The 21,013-nt window shown below is 49.8% G+C and overlaps 9 protein-coding genes across 9 annotated transcripts; 4 read left to right on the forward strand and 5 right to left on the reverse strand.

Moving 5' to 3' along the window:
• Positions 1-364: 364 nt before the first annotated feature.
• Positions 365-2,193, reverse strand: NECHADRAFT_48604 (uncharacterized protein; the record flags this gene model as incomplete). Its single annotated transcript, XM_003050644.1, has 2 exons — positions 365-2,025; positions 2,076-2,193. 2 exons carry the CDS (start codon positions 2,191-2,193, stop codon positions 365-367), a joined length of 1,779 nt encoding a protein of 592 aa, XP_003050690.1.
• Positions 2,194-2,912: 719 nt separating this feature from the next.
• NECHADRAFT_85276 (uncharacterized protein) lies at positions 2,913-4,702 on the forward strand (the record flags this gene model as incomplete). The annotated part of the gene is made up of 4 exons (XM_003050255.1): positions 2,913-2,929; positions 2,983-3,056; positions 3,198-3,647; positions 3,717-4,702. The coding sequence occupies 4 exons, from the start codon at positions 2,913-2,915 to the stop codon at positions 4,700-4,702; spliced, it is 1,527 nt and encodes a 508-aa protein (XP_003050301.1).
• A 510-nt stretch (positions 4,703-5,212) lies between these two features.
• NECHADRAFT_85277 (uncharacterized protein) lies at positions 5,213-6,304 on the forward strand (the record flags this gene model as incomplete). The annotated part of the gene is made up of 1 exon (XM_003050256.1): positions 5,213-6,304. One exon carries the CDS (start codon positions 5,213-5,215, stop codon positions 6,302-6,304), a length of 1,092 nt encoding a protein of 363 aa, XP_003050302.1.
• Positions 6,305-6,809: 505 nt separating this feature from the next.
• On the reverse strand, positions 6,810-7,739 carry NECHADRAFT_85278 (uncharacterized protein; the record flags this gene model as incomplete). Its single annotated transcript, XM_003050645.1, has 3 exons — positions 6,810-6,933; positions 7,005-7,226; positions 7,336-7,739. The coding sequence occupies 3 exons, from the start codon at positions 7,737-7,739 to the stop codon at positions 6,810-6,812; spliced, it is 750 nt and encodes a 249-aa protein (XP_003050691.1).
• Positions 7,740-11,641: 3,902 nt separating this feature from the next.
• Positions 11,642-12,999, forward strand: NECHADRAFT_101753 (uncharacterized protein; the record flags this gene model as incomplete). Its single annotated transcript, XM_003050257.1, has 2 exons — positions 11,642-11,930; positions 11,989-12,999. 2 exons carry the CDS (start codon positions 11,642-11,644, stop codon positions 12,867-12,869), a joined length of 1,170 nt encoding a protein of 389 aa, XP_003050303.1. The 3' UTR covers positions 12,870-12,999.
• Positions 13,000-15,090: 2,091 nt separating this feature from the next.
• Positions 15,091-15,786, reverse strand: NECHADRAFT_122845 (uncharacterized protein; the record flags this gene model as incomplete). Its single annotated transcript, XM_003050646.1, has 1 exon — positions 15,091-15,786. One exon carries the CDS (start codon positions 15,784-15,786, stop codon positions 15,091-15,093), a length of 696 nt encoding a protein of 231 aa, XP_003050692.1.
• Positions 15,787-16,492: 706 nt separating this feature from the next.
• Positions 16,493-17,695, reverse strand: NECHADRAFT_48908 (uncharacterized protein; the record flags this gene model as incomplete). Its single annotated transcript, XM_003050647.1, has 2 exons — positions 16,493-16,666; positions 16,721-17,695. 2 exons carry the CDS (start codon positions 17,693-17,695, stop codon positions 16,493-16,495), a joined length of 1,149 nt encoding a protein of 382 aa, XP_003050693.1.
• Positions 17,696-18,627: 932 nt separating this feature from the next.
• On the forward strand, positions 18,628-19,917 carry NECHADRAFT_85282 (uncharacterized protein; the record flags this gene model as incomplete). Its single annotated transcript, XM_003050258.1, has 1 exon — positions 18,628-19,917. One exon carries the CDS (start codon positions 18,628-18,630, stop codon positions 19,915-19,917), a length of 1,290 nt encoding a protein of 429 aa, XP_003050304.1.
• Positions 19,918-20,428: 511 nt separating this feature from the next.
• NECHADRAFT_85283 (uncharacterized protein) lies at positions 20,429-21,002 on the reverse strand (the record flags this gene model as incomplete). The annotated part of the gene is made up of 4 exons (XM_003050648.1): positions 20,429-20,518; positions 20,575-20,664; positions 20,728-20,790; positions 20,838-21,002. 4 exons carry the CDS (start codon positions 21,000-21,002, stop codon positions 20,429-20,431), a joined length of 408 nt encoding a protein of 135 aa, XP_003050694.1.
• Positions 21,003-21,013: the final 11 nt, after the last annotated feature.

The raw sequence follows: 21,013 nt of genomic DNA on the forward strand, positions 1-21,013 counted from the left end.
ATCCTCAAGCATTGCGAAAGGTTCTTCCAGGCGTATATCCAGTTAATGCCGAGTTTGCTAATATGCATTCGTAACTGCATAGTCAATCGCTGGACGCTGTATGGGTCTATCTTCATGACATCTATGGCTGTCATGCAAGCAGCTCGGACACCATGCCTTGGAGATGGCTGCGTGGTGGACTGGTCTCGGCTCCTCGCATGCTTGAAGTTGACGAGTACTGTGGACCGGCGGATTGTAGAAGCCAGCCGATCTTTGTTGTTGCTAGAGAGGGCTCTTGCTCAGCGTCTGACTGAGGTTGAATCTTGGTTTCATGAGTCAGATAAGGTAGACCAAGTATTAGACTAGATCTAGGGACACGAGAGGACTATGTCGCCGAAATCGAGTCGATGCTCGTACGCACGTTCTTTGCATCCAGCCCATCCCAGACTGTCACACTTTCAAAGACGGCACTGCCGGCACTGCCACTTGCAAACGCAGTGATCCCGCTGTTCTCCTGGCCATGACTCTTTGAATACACCATCGTAGCCAAAGCAAACCTGTCATTTGCAAATATTTCAAGAATATCTCCGTCAGAAAAGATGCGTAGGTGCAGCTTCTCTATCACCAACCCGTTGTCTTCCTTGCGCATCAACAGGGTAAAGGGTCCAGCATCCGGGCATTTGTTGATTGCTGGGTCAGTTGTTGACGCCTCACGGTCGACAATGATGGTCTCCGTGACGGCACAGAAAGTAATGGTTGTATGGATTGACAGGGCTTGGTTGTGGCGGATGCTGAAGCCCACAGAGTCGCATTCAGGATTTACCGAGATGATTGCCTCGAGCTCCCAACTCAATGACTGTGTCTGACAAACTACCAGATGTGCCAAATCACTCCTATCCGGCAGCATCACTGCAGTTTCCGGCTTGAGAACTCTGGTACATGCTTCTCGAAGCCGAGTCATCTCGTCGATAGGCTTAACTCCAAGAGTGAGAACAGTTGTAGAACCATCTGCCTCGGCCTTGACTTCAAATAGGTGACACTCTGCAAGTGTTCCGTGAAGGGTTCTCTCCACATTTGGCACCCGAAGCAGAAAGATCTCGCGCGGAATAGCAAGAGAGCCATTCCAACCCTTCCGCTTGGCAGCTTCAAGAGGGATATCCTCCTCTGGGATCCATGCGTAGACAACTTGACGCTTTGAGACGGGATCAACGAACGAGTTCGCAGCGTAGAGAGGCCCGTGGTCGAGGTAGCCCCCGTGGTTGTACCCGAACTTGACCCCGTCGTCGGCTCGAGTGAGCTCGCCCGACATCCACACCTGACCTCTGACGGTACGCGACGGAACTCCTGCGGGCTTGCCGTGATTCTTCACATGGTCCTTTTCCACGTCACCTTCAGCGCCGATGATGAGAAAATGGCGACTTTCTGAGTTTGTATGCAGTGTAACGATGTTGGTGCATTCCCAGTTGAGCCCGTAGTTGCCACACCACTTCCTTGACGGCTGAAACCTGGCTGGCACGTCGACCAAGGGGCATAGATATTTCCACTCTTCAACGTTATCGTCATCAATCGCGTACAAGAACGTCGTGGGTCCCACATCCTGGATTCCACCAGAGATCAACCCATAGCGAGTCACGGCACTTGAGCCCAGAGCCTCGCTGATAGCTGGCAATCGCGTGACATAGGGATCTCGGAACCCAGTGACTCGCAGTCCAGCCGGCTCCCCGGCTAAAACTGGGTTTCCCGGTGGCTTTTCCCATGTCACGCCGCCATCATGGGAAGTTGCTATTGCGAGGCCAGCTGCGTTGCGTGGGTATGGCGGAGTACTCCAGTGAAACGGGAGATGCCTGACAGAGGAGTAAGCCACTGTCAGAGTTTTATCCCCGGCGTTAGCGGGAGGAATCCAACAGCCGGTAAAGACGCCTTGAGAGTCATAAGGTTGATCTGGGGTGAGTGCCGGTGACATAGAGGCCGGTGACCAGGTTAGCATGTCCTTGGACACCGCGTGGCCCCAGGACATGTTTCCCCATTCGCATCCTTCTGGGTTGCCTGTGACTTGGGTAAGCTAACTGGGTGCCAGCGTGAAAAGAGTCAAATACATTGGTAGAAAAGGTGGTATGTTCTCGTCCATGGATCATACCCTGGAGCGCATGGGTCATTGATCCAGTTGTTTGTGAAGAAATGAAATCTGGGTTGCTCTTGGGCATTGTCCGCCATTTCGGCAGTTCAACCAAAATGCAGTGGAATAACAAACAATATCTTTGACTACTTGGCTGGATGCTTGCAATCGTGGGATGAAAGGATCCGTCAAAAGACATTGATTCTGAGTGAAGACTTTTGCAGTATTGTATTTGATGAAGCGTATTTAATGTCTGGACGGAACAACCCTTCTGTCATGGCGTCTCTTTAACAGTCGTCGGTTGCATGACTCGATTGGTTATCTGACTACGTCAATGGAACAGGCTTACATTATCCAATTGACGCACACCCAAGTTAGTCTAGTGCTCCTTGAATAAAAACGCTCAGGTTGACAGGGTTCGCGGAGCTATCTGGACCTCCGCGATGGACCCTCACGCTAGTGCCAAGCCAGGCTTCGGTTCCAACATCGATCGCCCAAGGACTTGTTTCGCCTTCTCCACTTGCATCTCCCCAGACTCGACTGACTCGGCTGTGTGGATGACCTGACCAAACTTGGAGGAGCAATGTTCATGTCCCCCGGATTTGCATGCGACTAACCCCAGACCCCCGCATCAATAGACCGAGTTATTGGGTTTGATGAACTGTCAGTCTGTCACCTTTCCAACTTGTATAAAAAAGACAGTTGGATCCTTCTCGAGATTGATGCCATCTCCGGAACATCAGCACAGTATCAGCTTGCACTCGATTCTCATTCACTGACTCTTAGGTTGACTCATAAGCGACGGCTCATCCTCAATATGACTTTGATTCATGGGTAACCCTATTCTAGCCTGTGGCAACAATGATCAGCCACTGACATCTAATTAGAGTCGACTACTCCGTGGTAGATCCAGCCAACAAATGGAAGATTCTCAAGTCGCAATCGAGATTCGCCCTCTGGGGTAAGTCACTGAAAATCCCCTCAGTCTATATTGTTCAGAATCACCAACAACCGCACCAGCTCTACTCATCTCGTCCGGCGTCGTCATGCAAGGCTTCGACATTGTAGCCGGCGGCCAGCTCGCAGCTTTGCCCGCCTTCAGAGAGAAATTTTGGTATCCTTCAGCCCGATGGCAGCCACCTGATCCCGGCACATTATCTCTCAGCCTGGAACTCCATCGCCCCGGCCACAGAAATCGTCTCTACCTTCATCTTTGCACCTCTCCTCGACAGATTCGGCCGCAAATGGGGCATCCTTGCTGCATCCATCATCTCGGTCGCCGGAGTCCTCCTACAGCAGCTCGCCCCTGACTGGCGGATGCATCTTGCTGGCCGTGGCGTCAATGGCATCGCGATCGGAATGATGTTTACAATCTCGCCGCTGTGGATTGGCGAGACGTGTCGTCCTGAACTTCGTGGCTTCTTTCTGTGCTTTTTCAACACCAGCATCGTCTTTGGGCAGTTTGCCATCGTGATTGTGTCTCAAGGCAGTAGTCATATTTCAGGTCTCTGGCAATGGTGGCTTCCTGTGGTCGCCATGTACTTCTTCCCTCGTAAGTCGAGTGTCTAGCTCCTACTAACAAGCAAAGACTAAGAAGAGCGAATAGTCATCTTGACCATAGCTTGGCCTTTCTTCCCCGAGTCTCCATACTGGCTTGTCCGGCGCGGCCGCAACGCCGATGCAAAAAAAGCCCTCCGTCGCATCTACGGGTTTAAGGAAAACGAATACTACGACATTGAAGTCTGTCGCATCGAAGACGAGATTCGTCTCACCAACGAGAGACACGGCAACCTTGACGACCTCCCTCCCCGCAGACTATTGGGTGTTAACGTCCAACTCGAGGCCGAATGCTTCAACACAGCGAATCGCAAGCGCACCTTCACCGCCATTTTTGCAGCTTCGGCCCAGCAAATGATCGGTGCTACGTTTGTTATTGGATATGCAACGTACTTCTTCGAGCTCATTGGCATAAAGGACTACTTTGGGGCCTCGGTCGCTTTGTACGTCGTCATGCTTCTTGCTAGCACCGCCGCGTTTCCTCTCACCGAGATATACGGCCGCCGATTCTTGATCGTGGGTCCGCAGTTCATGCTCTGCCTCATGCTCCTGATAATCGGAGTCTTGGGGTGTGTTCCAAACAAGAGTCAAGCAAGCTGGGGCATCGTGGCCTTGCTGTATGTCTGGGCGTTGATCTACCAACTTTCCATCGGTGCCACAGGCTTTGTGCTCGCTTCAGAGATCGCCACAATGCGGCTCAGGGCAGCAACTCAGGGCCTCATCACTATCACCAACTCTCTTTGGGGCCTGATCATGCAGTTCACTGTCCCGTACATGATCAATCCTGACGCTGGAGACCTGGGCGGCAAGGTTGGGTTTATATTCTTGGCTACCGGGCTTATTGCGGGTGTTGGCGGTTGGTACCTTTTCCCAGAAACCAAGGGTCTTTCTTTCGAGAGACTGGATGAGCTGTACGCAATGAACGTACCACCAAGGCACTTCAAGAGGACTGTGGCTCTGCTTGAGGATGAACGGAGCCGGGCAGACCCTACCCATACGTTGCGCTCCGTGTTAGCCAAGGAGGGAGAGGTCTCTGTCGAGCACGCCTAAGGAAGCCAATTAGGCAGTGGCTGTTGTCTTGGCATTCTCTAATTTTCGGATGTGAAAGCGTTCCGCGAGGCTCAGCCAGTCAGAAGCCGTACCATCCCAGGAGAGCAAACACCATACGTAGTCACCTAGGGGTATGTCGACGGTCATCGCCGACCATCGCAAAAGTCCGAAAATTGTGTTCTAGAAGTGGATCTCGGGGACCTCTTCGGCTTTACTCAAGTAGCCTCCGCTTATGTCTTTAAATATATCATGCCCAATGAAGCAGATTGACAGTGCTCGGCGATTATGGGACCCGCACTCGCTTAAATCGGATATCCCGAGTTTGACAGGGATGATGCAGATGTTGTTCATGAGACCCAGACAAAGATGAGGCTTCAATTCAGCGTAGGGAATGAACAGCTGAGACAGTGAACTCAATATAAAGGCCAGGGTGAGTTCTGGGCATTATGAAAGTGAACTAGCAAATACAAGCACCTCCTCCAATCGAGGGATAATCTTTCTATGCCCATCATGACATTCTTCAACTCGGTTTCCGCCTCCGCGGTCTTGACCCTACTTTCATGCATTCCTCTTGCCACTTCTCAGAGAACCCCAAATGAGCATCTCGTCCTGGCTGATTGCGGCATCGGCCAGGGCCCTGATGGCGGCTCCACCTCCCGCGAGGTGTTCTACTACAACAGTCACGTCTGGACGGGCAACGGCGATGAGACAAACAAACCAACCATGGTGGCCAACGTGCCGTGGTCCGGCCAATATCCCTGGACTCAGCAAGGTGGTATCGGGTTCACTATGCCCAACGGCGATGATTTTGCTGTCCTTATCAAGGCCGACGTGAAGGACCCCAATGATGCAGGAGTCGCTTATCACGGTTTTGAATCCAATGTACTTTTGACCTGTTACTCGTACCACAAGGATAAGGTCTACCAGCTGGCTGACGGCACGTGGTGCTCGAGCGCATATGTTTGCAACCACTTTGATAAGGCCTATGCCCTCCCGGGCGAGTTCCCCGCCAAGCCCTCCCCTCAGCCGACAACCCCTGAGCCTCAGAAAACCGAGATTCGGGGCTCTACGAATGCCGATTGGGTCGAATTCTACAACAAGCCGGCTTCACGCATCATGGCCACAGCCCGAGATGCCTTCAATGAAGACAGCTATAATTGCGACACCACTAAGCGCTCAATTAGTGACAAGTGCACTATCAAGTGGGAGTGCTCCGGCGACCCGGCGACCGACGCCTTGGACAAGATGGCCTCTGTCTTTGAAGAACTATCAAAGTCCGACAAGTTCACAAGCGAGCGAGAGGTAACTACGGAGGTCTGCCGATCCCCTGACACGCGTCCTGGCAGGGAAGGGTCATGCCGCCTATATGAGACGAAGGTCGACAAGTACTTCAAGATGCCTAGCACTATCGAATTGGTTATGCGCAACCTTCCGAGGCCCGGATCCGGCGATAATTCCAACGAGCATGGGAGGATGAAGTACACGGTTGAATGCGAGGCTTCGGTGTGGGAGTGCGCTCTGTGCAAGGGCATTGGCAAGGCCCTGTCCATCCCTGTACCTTCAGTCGGATTTGCGGTCTGGCTGGGTTGTACCGCTTGTTAGAATGAATATCAGCCGGTGCGGTAAGAGCGCCGGGTCTATGTTTCTTTCGTACCGTCTTGCTATGTCTTATACCATTAAAGACATACTTTGTCAATCGTTTGTATTAAAATACTTTTCAATTAACCAGCTGTTTCTATATTGCACTCAATTGTTGGTTCTACCGGCTCTATAGTTCCTGAGCAATAAACTCGTTATCCTAGGTTTACATCAGTGGAGGTGTCACGCGGTTGTCCCCTCCCCAGGAGCGCACATCGAGCAGAGGCACGACAAGATAACGATGATTTGCTTTCCGGGTAATAACAGCGCATGCGGTGCGGTGCGTTGCTGTACTGTGTGGCTGCGGCGAGTCAAGTGCGGCTTTGTTTGGTCCCGCGACATAACAAGCTTACAGGTACCAGTCCTTTCGGCGGGGAATAACAAAGGGATGCTTGTCCCCTGCCACGGCTACCATGATATTTAATCGGAGAAAGCTTCAATTGCAATACAACCATGAGGATTTCATAACCTAGGGCTTGTCCTCATAGCAGCCGCCCTGTTCCGTTGGCCGCGTCAAGACATTACGTACACAAGTCCAATAGCAGCAACTAACAATATGATAGAAAACCACAGAGTTTGTATATCGATATGGTCTGCAAACCAATTCAGTAGATCCCCGTCCAGACCATGCCACGATCGCCCTGCCCTATGTTGAATCACTGACCTTCCATATTGCTCCTGCATAACACTCAAATAGTGATCCGCTAGGCTGCGCATGCATACATACTGCACAAACGCGAAAGTGACCATCATTGGCCCTGTGGACCAGAAAACTCGAAGATACGGTAGAAGAATCCGGCTTGACGCCGAACCACTGCGACGCTTTGCCTCCTCAAGTGTCCACTGGATAAATGCCGATCCTCTCTCAGCCATGAAGAAATAATTGCTAACTCCAAGGGTTCCCGCGGTAGGAGCAAAGAGAGCTTGCAGGTTGAGCTGGCGTACACAATCTAGCCATGTTTGCTCTCTGTATATTATAAGAGTAACCTTCATACACCGGCAGCAACCAAGGGTATTGAGTATTGATAAGCCTGACGATATCATCCTCGGCCCATAGCTTGATAGTATAGTTCATGGCTTCAAACGAAGTCTTCCATGACTCGTGTGACGTCTCTGTAGAGTAGGTATGAATATCGGTCGTTTTCCATATTTGATGGACAAGTTTAGGAATGCTCGACGCAATTCGTGTCTGAGTATCGCGTGCGGGATCGGTTTCGGTTTCAGGCAGGCGGCAGGCTTTGATCAAATCGATGGACTCTGGCAAGGGGCTGGCGAAAGCAAGGTCCGTAATATAGCTCAGCTGGTGAAGCACAATGATTCCGGCCAAAGAGATTCCCAACAGAGCAAAGAGTTTCGGAGATGTTCGAAAAAGGCGCCTCATTCCGTATTGCAGGATCATTGTGAAGGCAGACTTAGGATGAAGTGAGTCGAGGGCTAAGTGTTCGTATCGGCTACAGAATCGTAATGAAACCAATAATGGGAAGATATTATGGGATTTAGAAGCGGCAATGGGCGGTTATGTCGTTCTTAGTACGACACCGAAGAATGGCGCGTCCCAGCTCGCGAAACTCGGGTGATAGAAGATGGAAAACCGTACCCCAAGCGCGTCTGCTTGACATCCTGATAATATGTTGGGACAGAGGAAAGACTGTATAAAAGATAGCAGGTCGGGGCCAGAGAAGCTGGAGAGACTTCTGCCCCTGACAGCCCAGCCGCCATCGGTGGAGGCCTCATTCACGTTCTCAATGAAGCATCCGCTCCGATTAACCAGTCGACTTTTTGGATCTGCGCTGTCAACTCTAATACCAATTTTTCGAATACGATATTCGGGGACTTTTGTCTGCCAGGGGCTCACAGTTTGCAGGCAACCATCAACATGATGGGACTTGGGGCTGTGACCCTTGATCGTCACCGTTCGTCTGGGACAGTTTACCGACCTGACACGGTCACAGCAGTCAGCACCGCAAGCCTTAGAGAATGGCCCATCTTCTTGATGCTAGCTTGAGCTTGTTTGAGCCCCTTTATCATAGACGCAGCTTGATGCCAGGATGAGTTTGGGGGACTGCTTTTTCACATCCTCTTCGAAGCCGAAGGCAACAAGCGGATGAATGACATCCCTGCGGGGATAGAATGTTAGGTATTACATATGCTGAGGTCCTCTTTTTCGTTGTAACAGATGGTGTTCCAACACAGGTTGCACACTCGCAGCCTCCGGACATGCTTCACGTCGTCCTCCCGTTGTTGTTATGTTATCCTCAATGATGAATTCAAGAGAGGCGACCAGTAACAGCAGAAAAGGTACAGTCATCAATACATACGACATTCACACCCCAATGCCGTGAAGTAAGTCAACTTCATCCCCTTTAGCTATTGCTGCAACGATGATCCCACCCCCTGGATCCCATTCGATCGTAATGTGTTAGCTTTGTCGGTGCAGCCGACCTGAATTGGCCTATTTGTCCTAACACGATTATTTTCCAATATTGCCCCGTCCTGCACGCTCGTAGGCTTATTGGTCGCGGCCTGGATTCCATTCCTTCTGCATTTGCTCAAGCACACACCGCGCGCCGCCCCCCTTCGGATACGATCACCGCCTGTGTTCAAAAAGCGGTCATGAAGACGAGTGCTTGGCACCTGACATGATGCTTTTCAGCTTAGCGCTGGTTTTGGATCAATGAATAACTAGAAACCATTACGTCTTTTCATCTGGCCCGCAGACTGCGAGGCGGGTCCAGGTGGTTTCTTGGCTCAATTTCTTCAAGGCACTAAGGCCAGGCCCTTTGTATCCGAGAAATCCCAGCGCGTTTTCGCCATTTGTTTTCTTTGGTTTAAGCGAAGGACCGCAGTCTTTTCAGGGGCAGGGGCTCAATCATCGTGGCCCACGAGCTCGAACACATCCTCTACGCGATCTCTGCCTGGGCCCTGGGCACACACCCACCATGAATTGGATTGCTTGTACAGGTCTGTCATATGAGGAGAACTAACTCATAATTATGCTAAATGTGAAAACATCAAGCCAAACTCCCAAGTCAGTATTCTTAATTGAGTATAACAATAGTGCTCACTGCAACTTGACCGGGATACCCTATGAGGCTATCAAGGCATTCGAGGGCAAGAAGAGTAGCGGGGCCTAGTGCATCCACAATTTCTTCTAGAACACGGAGTTAAGGTAAAATAACCTCACGCGACGGAAGGCTTACTACTTTCGTTGGTCTATGTTTAGCTTTAAATGACGTTGGGTGCGGCACATCTGCCTCGACAATACTGACTCTAAATTCTGGTTTGTTTGACCGTTTCATTGTTTCAAGCAGCAATCCTTGGAGTAAACAGGGTACGCATGAGCCAATCAGAGGACACCTCTTCCCTCTAACAGATCCTCCATGGAAATGAACTGTGGCGAAGCATCACCTGAAACGAGAGGACCAAAAATACTGCCGACGACTTCAAAATGACAAGGCAGATACGACGCAGTGTTAACGACGCGAGTGTGTTACCAGTGAACATTTTGTTTTTCAAGAAGGAAATTTATTAGACTTTTGGCGGGATGCACGTTGCACATTTTCATAGTTTGCCCTTACAAGTCTGAGGTCCATTCAATGGCCAGACCGCGTCAACAATTGTGATGCTGCTTCCTCCAGCGCTTTTGATAGAACATGTCGCCTTCCACTACTAAATTGAGAGTAATCAACCTTTTCAACCGATTCTATCGTCTGGCGACGAGCAACGCCCGGGAGTTTACATAGGGAATATTCAAGACTGATATAACATGGCCAAGGGTGAGCTCTCCTGCTTTATCTATTGAAGTCTCTCGAAATACGACCTGCGATAATTCCTAGAGGGCTTGAAAACTATCTTGGACGAGAATTGCATTCGCTATGGGGATCTATGGAGGTGCACTAGCTCATATGATGTTATTCAAGGATTCGCATTCTTCATAGCTAGACATGTCTATTAGTTAATATCCTTCAATTAGTCGTCTACCATGAGGCTTATGTGATGACTGCAGCCAGACATGTGTTCATGAGAAAAACACAATGTTAATGAACTATCTCTCTATTCAACGACTGCTTTTTACACGCGTCCAGCCATCAAGGTTCCTCCAAGAGGAACAGGTGTCGACCTGATACATTCCCTTTGGCCTATCAACACCTATCACGAAAGAACAAGCCTCGGGTGGTGGAGTATATCCCATGTTATCGATTCGGCTACCAAGCCCAAAGAGGAAAGAGAGGAACTTATGCAAGCGCCCTAGCCTTATCCCGGCTTTGAACCGCGACATGTGGAAAATCGCATACTAAATGGGTCAGTTTGTAGAGATAACGGGACTTTTGTTACAGTGTCTTGTGCGAAATAGGTAAGTGATTTAGCCAGACACGTTTGGCGATAAGCGACGGCAAATCTATCCGATGTAGGGTAGTATTGTATCTAAACACGCAAAAGAATAACCCGCTGTGTAACATCGGGTCATAATGTGTTGATAATAAGTTTCTTCTTATAGTTGTAGACCGGCCCTCGATGGGTTAACTGAGCCAGAAAATCGCAAAAGAATAACTTGATGTACTATCTCCTCTGAAGCTGTAACCAGGGGCTTTGGGGAATGGTGCGCTAAAGTAACCAAAGCTGAGATGTATCGCTTGGTAATTGATAAGGATTAAGAGATGTGGCATTGATTTCTCTGGCAAGGACCTTTGAAAGGTTCCTCGATATATCTAGCTGCCATTTCGAGAGATTTTCGGTTATGACGGCAACGGGGGATCAACTCTTTATATCATACGACCCAGATGCAATCCAGACCGCGTCTCTCGGATCAAAGGCGTGACTCTGGGGTTCCAGTGTGCCACTCCGCTAAATATGTCATAGAAAGAAGTCTATTGGATGACGAGCTCGGCATTGGATGATTAGTTTGGGTGTTCAGCCGAATATGCACCCTATCAGATTGGGGAGTTGGACACGGAAGATACCCAATGTGGTAGGTGTTATTCGTCGCGACACGCTAGTGGCTTCTAGCAGACAACGAGGCTACAAACCCAACGATTGTATCATCACTTTCATACGAGTATGAGCATCTAGAGCATTTGGCAGACGTTTGGATCCTAGTCTGACTTGTGCAGTTTGGACATGTGTATGGATTCGACGATGCCGGTTTGCCGAGAAGAGATGTACAGATCAAGCTATGTTTAAGCCTCGTAGGATATAAAAACAAACTTCCATGCTTCCATGTCTGAAATCCAACACCATCCCATCTCATCAACACTCTCCAACTACACATCTTACATACCGACTACCGTGCTTCTTGCAGATATGTTGTTCGCCGTCACTCTTACTCTTGCCGCTGCCGCTGCCGTCTCGGCATCGCCCATTGAGCCCAGGGCCAAGACAGCTGTGCTTCCCTTGAAGCACGTCGTCAAAGCCACTTCGATCAAGAGCCTTGTCCAGAAGGGTCAGGCCCGTATTCACAAGGTCAACGGCCAGGCCAGCACCTTCGCTCACGTCCTTGCCAGCTCTGGCTCTGTCACTAACGAGGATGTCTCCTATGTCGCGCCTGTCGTCATTGGAGGCAAAACCTGGGAGCTCATCGTCGACACTGGATGTATGTGACATTCTTTCATTGCGTCAATGATACAGATTGTGGACTAACACTGATATAGCCTCCAACACTTGGTGTGGCGCTCAAAGTTCTTGCGAGCCAACATCGACCGGCAAATCCACGGGTGGCTCTGTCTCTGTTTCTTACGGCTCTGGTTCATTCTCTGGCACCGAGTACAAGGACAAGGTCAGCTTTGGTGGTCTTAGCGTTGCCGCACAGTCGATTGGTGCTGCTAGCTCGGCTTCTGGCTTCTCTGGCGTAGATGGCATTATTGGGTTTGGACCCGTTGATCTTACTGAGGGTACCGTCTCCAACGTCAACACAGTTCCGACCTTCATGGACAACCTCTACAGTCAGGGTTCGATCTCGTCTGAGGTACTCGGTGTTTCTTTCCGACCCGAGTCTGGTAGCGACGATGATGACGCCAACGGAGAGTTGACCCTTGGCGGCACCGACAGCTCCAAGTACTCCGGCACCCTCACCTACTTCCCAACCCTCACTAGCGGCTCTGCTTCTGCGTACTGGGGTATCTCAATTGCTAGCTTCACCTATGGGTCTACAACCCTCGCCTCATCTGGCAGTGGCATTGTCGACACTGGCACTACCCTCATCTACATCCCTACTGCTGCCTATAACAAGTTCTTGACTGCTGCTGGCGGCAAGACAGACAGCTCGTCTGGTCTGGCTGTTTTCACCACGAAGCCCACATCCAACTTTGGTATCAAGTTTGGGTCAACCACTTACACCCTTACGCCCGCGCAGTATCTTGTTCCTACTGCTCAGTACAGCAACTTTGGCCTAACATCCGGCAAGTACTACGCTTGGATCAATGACGGAGGTAGCTCTGGTGTGAACACTATCATTGGACAGAAGTTCCTTGAGAACTACTACTCTGTCTATGACACCAGCAACTCCCGCATCGGTTTCGCTACTGCTGTTTAAGTCGGTCCGAGGAATTCAGTAGCTTTGAGAGATTGATAGACTTTCCCACGTACCCCTCCAGAGTATTGAGCAAACATAATGTCATGCTAGTAGAGGGGATGCATTACGGGCATGTGAGCTTGATATTATGTATAGAAGTCTATATAAGTTTGATCAATATATAAATGCTGTATTAGTGAATCTTTTCCCTTCTTTTTATCTTCTGGTTCAGCTCCTATCAAGGGCCGGGCTACAACTATTATAAAGAACAGATTGTCAACACATCATAACACCATGACCCGATGTTAATACACTGGTGGACACGGCACACTCCTCCTTAAGCCAACCGTCAATAAGATCTTTCGGAAGGATACTCAAAGTTAAGGCTTGCACGCCTCAATTGAAGGCTGGGTGAATTTCTATGATTAGTCTTGACTTGAATTTCAAGCATAGTCATTGACGTGTCCTACCTCTAGTTGGTTCAGCATGGCCGTTGCACTGGCCTGAATAATACTCGAACGTACCTTGCTATTAATAAAGAGATTGGTTTGAAAAGTTATGGTAGAGTTTGATTTGGCTCCGAAGACGGGCAACTGAGCTTATTCAATCGTAGAGATCTGGATAGATAAGTGCAGTGTTTTTAACCTTTGAGACCATTTCGCTTCGCCTACAGTGCTTATAGGCATAGTATTTAACAACATAGTATTAAAAGATTATAGCTTATAAAGATAAAAAGATAGAGAATTCCTTATTTTATATATAGAGGTTAAAATAATTAAAATATCTATAAAAGTTAGACCTTTTAAAATAATATAATAAAATTTAATTCTTTTATAATTATAAAAATTTCTTTTTTTAGAAAAAAAAGATTATTATATTAATATTAGGTAATAATATTATAATATATTAAAAATCCATTCTTTATTTTAATTATATCCCGGCCCTTAATGGGTTAACTAAGCCCGAAGATCGTTTCGCTTCTGCTTCCCTCTAAAAACCTTGGGGATTAGGCAGTCCTATGGAACAGCCTGCCAAGCCGATGGTTTCCGCTATACACCCTTACTTACCACTCAACTCACGAGATCGTGTCTGCATGTATTCATAACCGATCATGATCAATTCTCCATCTCATCTGTCTTGCTGGGCCACCGCATGAACAATGTGGTGGGACCGGTGTTTTGGTCATTGACCGACGCCCAATTCGAGGTAAATTCGGTTTCTACACCGAAAGCGGACGAGGCTAATGCTGGCCATCCCGCGGGATGCCATAAGTTGTATTCATTGCTACACGACTCCCCATGAGAGGCTTGACCTTTCATGACGATGTGGCTAGGAGTGACTCTTCTGCTGTTGCAGAAGGTTTAAACAAAAAGGCCACCGTTTTAACATCGGGTCATGATGTTATGAGGTGTTGATGATCTGTTCTTTATTATAGTTATAGCCCAGAGACCCGTTTCAGCCGTGCTCGGAGTCATTGCGTTCTACCGAGGCCAAAGTATTATTATACCTTGCAATGACACTGAGACTCGCATGACACCATCCAATCGATAAGAAGTCTTTCCTAGTCACATATTCAGACTAGATGCAGAAACGTGGGGAAGCTATGTAACATTAGATTCCCATGGGTAGAGGAGATTTGCTCAGCGCGACTTGACATGTCCCCCTGACATCAACTTCCATGTCTTCTTTTCGAGCCGCTTCATCTTGCTAACAGCCAGCCAATCTATACTACTATGACACCAAAATTTAGGGCTAGCTATTATGACCTAGTAAAAGGAGCCGCTGCACACTATGTTCAGCTGCAACGACAAGGAATTTGCTGCCCAGATCGAGGATAGTTAAAAACAAGAAGACCAAGGAGTTGTCGTGTTGAACTGCATCGACCCAGATGATGGGCACAGAAGGCCTTTATAGACTTTATTGCGCTATCATGCCTCTGCTCATCGTGTGTTTCTTTTGAGAGCACTCCTCTTCTGACCATCCACCTGCATCTCCGAAGCTGACTTTATAGACAGATCATGACAATTATTGTGTCACGTGTGCCTCCATCTCTGGCCTACGAGAAGACATTTCCCTTTATCAAGATAGCCTGCTTTCTAATATGCTACTCTTCACAAGTTGTATTAATTGTTGGGCTTGACACCGGGAACTCCAGCCGACGTCTCACATACTGTAGCCATTGTGTCGAATAGCATTCTACACCCAGTACCAGAAAGGAAAGTCTTATTATACTCTCTATACCCTATATAAATCCTTTCTCATAGGCTCGTCGGACAGCATTAAACCAGATAGTTGCCATCTTCTTATACCCATGGTCATTTGGATGTATGCCATCAACCAGATCATTAAGTTGAGGCCCTTGAGGGCTGTTCATATCTGCAAGCACTAACTTCTCCCCCTTCCTCGCTTTTAACTCAACTAACTGACGAAATTGATCATTTGCGCGCATTACTCGCGAGTTAATGTCCTTGTCTATGTTTACGAGTAGGGTTGATAGGATAACAACCGATGAGGGATTTGTTCGCCAAAAGAATTCAAGCATATCATCCATACGGAGGCCGAGAGTTTCCATTCGAAAGTCTTGAATGCAGTCATTGGATCCAGCATTGACAGCTAAGACTTGAGGTAACAAGGTTGGGACGCATTTCCTTGCTTTGCTGTCAATCTGGTCGATTCTGCATCCCCGCCACCCCTCGTTGTCGCTATCATCCATGGAGCCTGATCTACGCGAGCCGACGAACTGCACTTGGTAGCCATCAGCGCGAAGCATATCGCCGAGGAATTGTCGGTATCCATTGCCATCGGAGGACCCAACACCGTACGTGACGGAACCGCCCACTGGCATCAAGCGCAAGGGCTTTTTGGTTGCTCCCAAGTGGGAAAACTGGCCTGTTGGGTGGTCAGTGAGTAAAATGGCGTCTGGGTTTGAACGTACCATGCTGAGCGATCGATGGCAAATACGCATTGTTACAGGCAGAGCAGATCTTGGATGCCCCGGTGCCAGATAGTAAGGGTCGGTGTGACAGTAGAGGTCGCAACATGTTGGACTAAGAGGATGGGGCAGTACATTAGCAGAAGCGAGAATCTCTTGCGCAGAGAGGCCCCTCTGTCTTTGTTACCCAATAATGAGTCACCAAGGACTGAGAAAACGTGAAGTCGCTGGGCCAGAGTGGGTTTTGGCTTCCCGCGGCCGAGTAAAGTTGCCGACGCCGGTTCGGTCTGTTTACCTTTGGCCGGTAGATTAGCCTGCGCCGACGTATAATTGCTAGCGCATTTCGGCTCTCATGTCGAAAAGTCTTCTCCATGCTATTGTTATGATACGCTTTCCGTACAATCAATGCCACGAGAAGCCCATGTGACACTTGTCGCCTGTCCGCCCGGCTTCATGCCATATTTTACAACTCGGGACCAGTGAAGTTTCCCACACTATTTACTTGTTTTTGTTCCAAGGGTATCACCACCAGAGTGGACTGGCATTCATAGAAAACAAGTATAATTTTAAATAGTGGACAGCTGTTTTACGAGGAAAACCAGCCAGTATTTAGAAACCACTGTGGACCAAACATGCACGGGACAAACTGAAGAACAGCTTTTTAGTCCTACTTCTCCTTCCCATTGACCTGTGCTTATTCCACAGCCGCCAATTAGGCCTCTGTAGGCATGACCGTTGCCCACTCGTGTTCCGTCTCTCCATACATGATCTCGGAGAGCCAAGTCTTGATCGCAGTCGTGATCTCGCCACCCTTTCCGCTTTGACCCATAGATACGTCGATGTCTTTTCCTCTATGGTGAATTCGAGAAACGGCCGAAATAAAGTACTACAGTTGTAAGCTCACTGGGGCTTGGTGAAGCGCGATCGAGGTTATACTTACAGCTGTACCTGCAGCGAATGACTCCAGAAGACGTCCTCCAGCGGCTGCGTCCATGACTTCAGTGATCGTGAACTTGCGCTCTGTGACCTGAATCTTCTGGCCAAGTCTCTCTTTGACCAACTCAAGGCAGCTACGCCTTGTGACGCCATCCAGGATAGTCTTGTCGTCCAGTGGCGCCGTAATCAGCTCCTTGACGCCATCCTTGCGGACCCAGACAACGAAGAAGTTGCACCCTCCGGCTTCAGTGCACTCGCCGTCCTTACCATAGAGCCATAGAACTTGATGGTAGCCACGCGCGGCGGCTTCATTCAGAGCCATGACCGACGGGCCATAGTTGGCACCGATTTTCGCGTACCCAAACCCACCGACCCAAGCTCGCACCGTATCCTCTGGAGACGAGTATAGGCGTAAGCCCTCCGGTGGCAAGTCGAGCCGCGGCATGAAGGCCAGGACAATGAACAGCATTGCTTCCTTCGGGGCCTGAACACCCAGCTGAGCTGAGGTGCCGATGATGGTAGGGCGAACATAGAGAAAGCTACCGGCCTGGCCCTCTGGAAGCCAACGAGCAGCATCCACAGACAACAGGCGGATGATAAGCTTCTTAACCTCTTCGGGCTCAAACACGGGGAGCGAGATCCGGGAGGCCGAGGTTCGCAGTCGAGCAACATTGCGGTCGATTCGAAAAACGCGTAGCTTGCCGTCATAGCCACGGTAAGCCTTGAGACCCTCGAAACACTCGGTGGCGTAGTGTAGGCAAGATGCGGTTGGTTGTAGGCTAAGAGGGCCGTAAGGCTTCAGCTCAGGGCTAGACCATCCGGCTCCGTATTTCCATGTCGCAGTAATCATGTGGTCCGTACAGATGCTCTGTTCAGATGCCAGAACGCTGGTCTCGCTCGGCACGGGTTGAGGCGTGCTCGAGCGGCTGTAGGACAAGTCGGCAGCCCTCAGCGGCTTTTCTTTGGCGGCGTGGCTCATGTTCGTAGCAGGGAGGCTGAGTTGGACGCCGGACTGGTGGAGGATCGGACGAATGCGCAAGATAGCAACGGATACGAATTGTATGACCTGTTATGGCGGCTTTGATACAGCGATGTTGGAAGAGGGACATGATGATTTAGTAGCCCTACCATTGACCTCGAAAGGCGCCCCGAGACACCCTTGATCTCCGCAGTTAGCCGAAGCAAGACGGATCTCCCGACATCGGCTTCAACGAGATCTTTGCTTCCACCTTTGATAGAAGGTTCGAACATCAAATGGTGGAGCTGTCGGACCAACCATTGGGTCCGCCACGACTCGGGGATTGTGACTCATGGCCTCGTTCATTGTGTTCCAGGAGGGCTCAGTCCGCTTTCCAATGTGCACCAATCAGCGTGAAGATCTGTCAGAGTGGCAAAGCTAGCAGGCGGCGAGTGCTTTGCAAGAACTTTGATTTTGATGGCTGGAAGGGCGCCCGAAGCCCGGGACGTTTCTCGCGCGCCGAGGGGAGGCCGGGGAAAGTTTTCGGCGCCGGTGTCCAATCATGTCACTCGCTCGAGAAGACGAGTCTCAACACGGAAATTGGATTCTCATTCACAAACCCACATGATGCAGTTACCTAACCACAGAGTAACTCGGAGTGTTCAGTCTTTTCCATTTGGTTTGGTCGCCGAGGAGGGCGGACGATGCCTACGGGCGTCAAGCGACTTGCCCGTTGTCATTGGTATCGGTGGAAGGGAACCCGACTATCGGCAGGATTCTTTTGCGTTGTTTTCGAAGCAAGGGCTGGGTTGTGCGCGGCCATCCTGTCAAGTTCCTCAGCAAGTAATTGGGATAAAAGAAAGCCCACTGAGAGCCCGTTCTGAAGTTGAACAATAAGATTCATACCTGAAATTCTCCGCACTGGAGTTCTTGTCCCTATTACCTCAAACATCATGCACGTCGCTACCGAATACTCTCACTTCCACCACAAGAGCCGCCTCAGCAAGGCCAGCGAGACTGACGCAGCTGCCTGCGTCAAGAATCTCTCCAAATGGGCCGAGGCAATTGAAGAGATCAGAACATGGCCTGAGTACGAGCCTCAACCCCTGCACTCGTTGCCCAACCAGGCAAAGGAGATGGGAATCAGCAAGATCCTTTTCAAGGATGAGAGTAAGCGGTTCGGTACATCTCTTGGGTCTTTCAAGGCGCTTGGCGCGCCGTACGCCGTCTACAGGCTCCTGGCCGATGAGGTCTTTTCCAAGACTGGCATTAGGCCGACATCACAGGATCTCCGGACAGGCAAGTATAAGGACATGACACAAAAGGTCACCGTCTGTGTCGCCACGGATGGGAACCAGGGTCGAGGACTCGCTTACGGCGCCAAAATATTTGGCTGTCGATGTGTCGACTACATCCATAACCACGTCAGCCCCGGGAGGGCCGACCTGATGAAAGACTTGGGCGCCATCGTCATCCGAATCGAGGGCGAATATGAAGCCTCTGTCGAAAGGGCGAAGGAGGATGCGCGAATGAACGGGTGGCATTTTGTCAGCAGTACTTCTTGGAGCGACTTCGACAACGGCATCCCTCAAAATGTCATGAATGCTTACATGGTGGTTGTGGAGGAGGCGCTACAGATGGTCCCCGCGGTTAATGATATCACTCACGTCTTTGTTTGCGGTGGTGTTGGGAGTATTGCTGCAGCCATATTTCTGGGCTTCTTCACTCGCCATTCCCAGATTCAAGAAGCACAAGGAGGCAAGGCCCTTAACCCTCCGAGATTCGTGGTGGTTGAGCCCATGGAAGCAGACTGCTTATACCAGAGTGCCAAGAAGGGGGAGATGTGCCTGTCTGAAGGGAGCCTCCATACCCTAATGGCTGGCCTGGCCTGTCGAGGCCCGTCACCGGCAGCTTGGAAGATCTTGACCTGGCTCACCAGCGACTTTGTTGCGGTTCCAGACGAGGTCGCAATCGAGGGGATGAAGGCCTTGGCAAGCGGTTCTGGTGGCGACACCCCTGTCGTCTGTGGGGAGAGCTCGGCGGCCAACATGGGCGTCATGCTTCAGGCTGCCAGGGATGAACAACTCCGTGAGAAGCTGGGGTTGAATAAAGACAGCCAAGTCGTTTTGTTTGGCCTGGAGGGTGCCACAGATCCTGCGATCTACGAGAAGCTAGTTGGCAAGTCCCCCGAACAGGTGTTTGAGGCACAGCAGAGTTTCTCCAGACTGCAGTCCAATAGCTAGAAAGTGAATAGGAAGGGCCAGTTGCAAATATCATTGACAGATCTGTTTCCTACTCCATTCTCTCTCAAGAGCGAGATGCCCGTATTGATTACCACGGCCGATGATACCAATACCAGCTAACCACTCTATAACCCCCCCTTGAGCTAGCTAAGTTTTCGTGTTTGTTCATCTCGTGTTTCTCGGCTGATGTCAACTTGACTCGTCGGTTCAGAGACAGTCATTCTCCCACCGTTATCAATTATTCGCGAGTTCCGACGAGAATCTATGACTTGGAATGGTCGATGGCTATCACGATCTTCGGGCTTAGTTAGCCCATCAAGGGCCGGGCTGCAACTATAGTAAAGAACAGATCTTCAACACATCATAACATCATAACCGGATGTTAACACTGTGATTGGCTATCACAGTTGCATGTTGGTAACGATGTGATACGGAAAACCTCAGGTTTCATCCTTCATTCAGTGAGCTTTGGATTTACTACATCCCCATGAGCCTCCATTCTCAGTCGTCATCAAAGATTCGATGAGGGAAGATGGGCTGATGCCTCGATTTCCACGTCGGAGTCAAAAGGCAGCTGCTTGACCGCGACACAAGTCCTGACCTTCAAAATCTCGAGTTAGCGGACGATAGTGATGATTAGAGCCAGACCACACAAACCGGCATCACTCCTGCACGAACTTCCTTCAAGTACCCCTCGTTCATAGCACTGAAGTCTTTCATATCCGTAATGAAGACATTAACCTTGACCTGTTTAAGAAAAGAAACCTAAGTAAGCATTGTCACAGAGGGTTGAGACCATAGAAATCTTACCAAGTTCGCCATAGAGGTGTTAGCCGCCTCTAAGATACTGGAGATGTTCTTCAAAGCTTGGATCTTCAAGGGTTAACCGACGGCAGTGTGACTGGATAGAGGGTCCATACTGTACGGTCCGTAATGGTGCCTTCAACCATCTTGCCAGTGCTGGGGTCCATCCCCAAGCTACCAGAGACGTAAACCATGTTACCGACTACAACCCCTTGGGATAGGAAAGGCTTTGGCGCTGGGGCGCCGTCAGTGCGGACCTCCTTCTTGGCAAGGGTAGACATGCCTGTGGTGG

This window comes from Fusarium vanettenii (assembly GCF_000151355.1).
Source record: "Fusarium vanettenii 77-13-4 chromosome 9 genomic scaffold NECHAsca_6_chr9_2_0, whole genome shotgun sequence".
NCBI classification, from domain to species: Eukaryota; Fungi; Ascomycota; class Sordariomycetes; order Hypocreales; family Nectriaceae; genus Fusarium; species Fusarium vanettenii.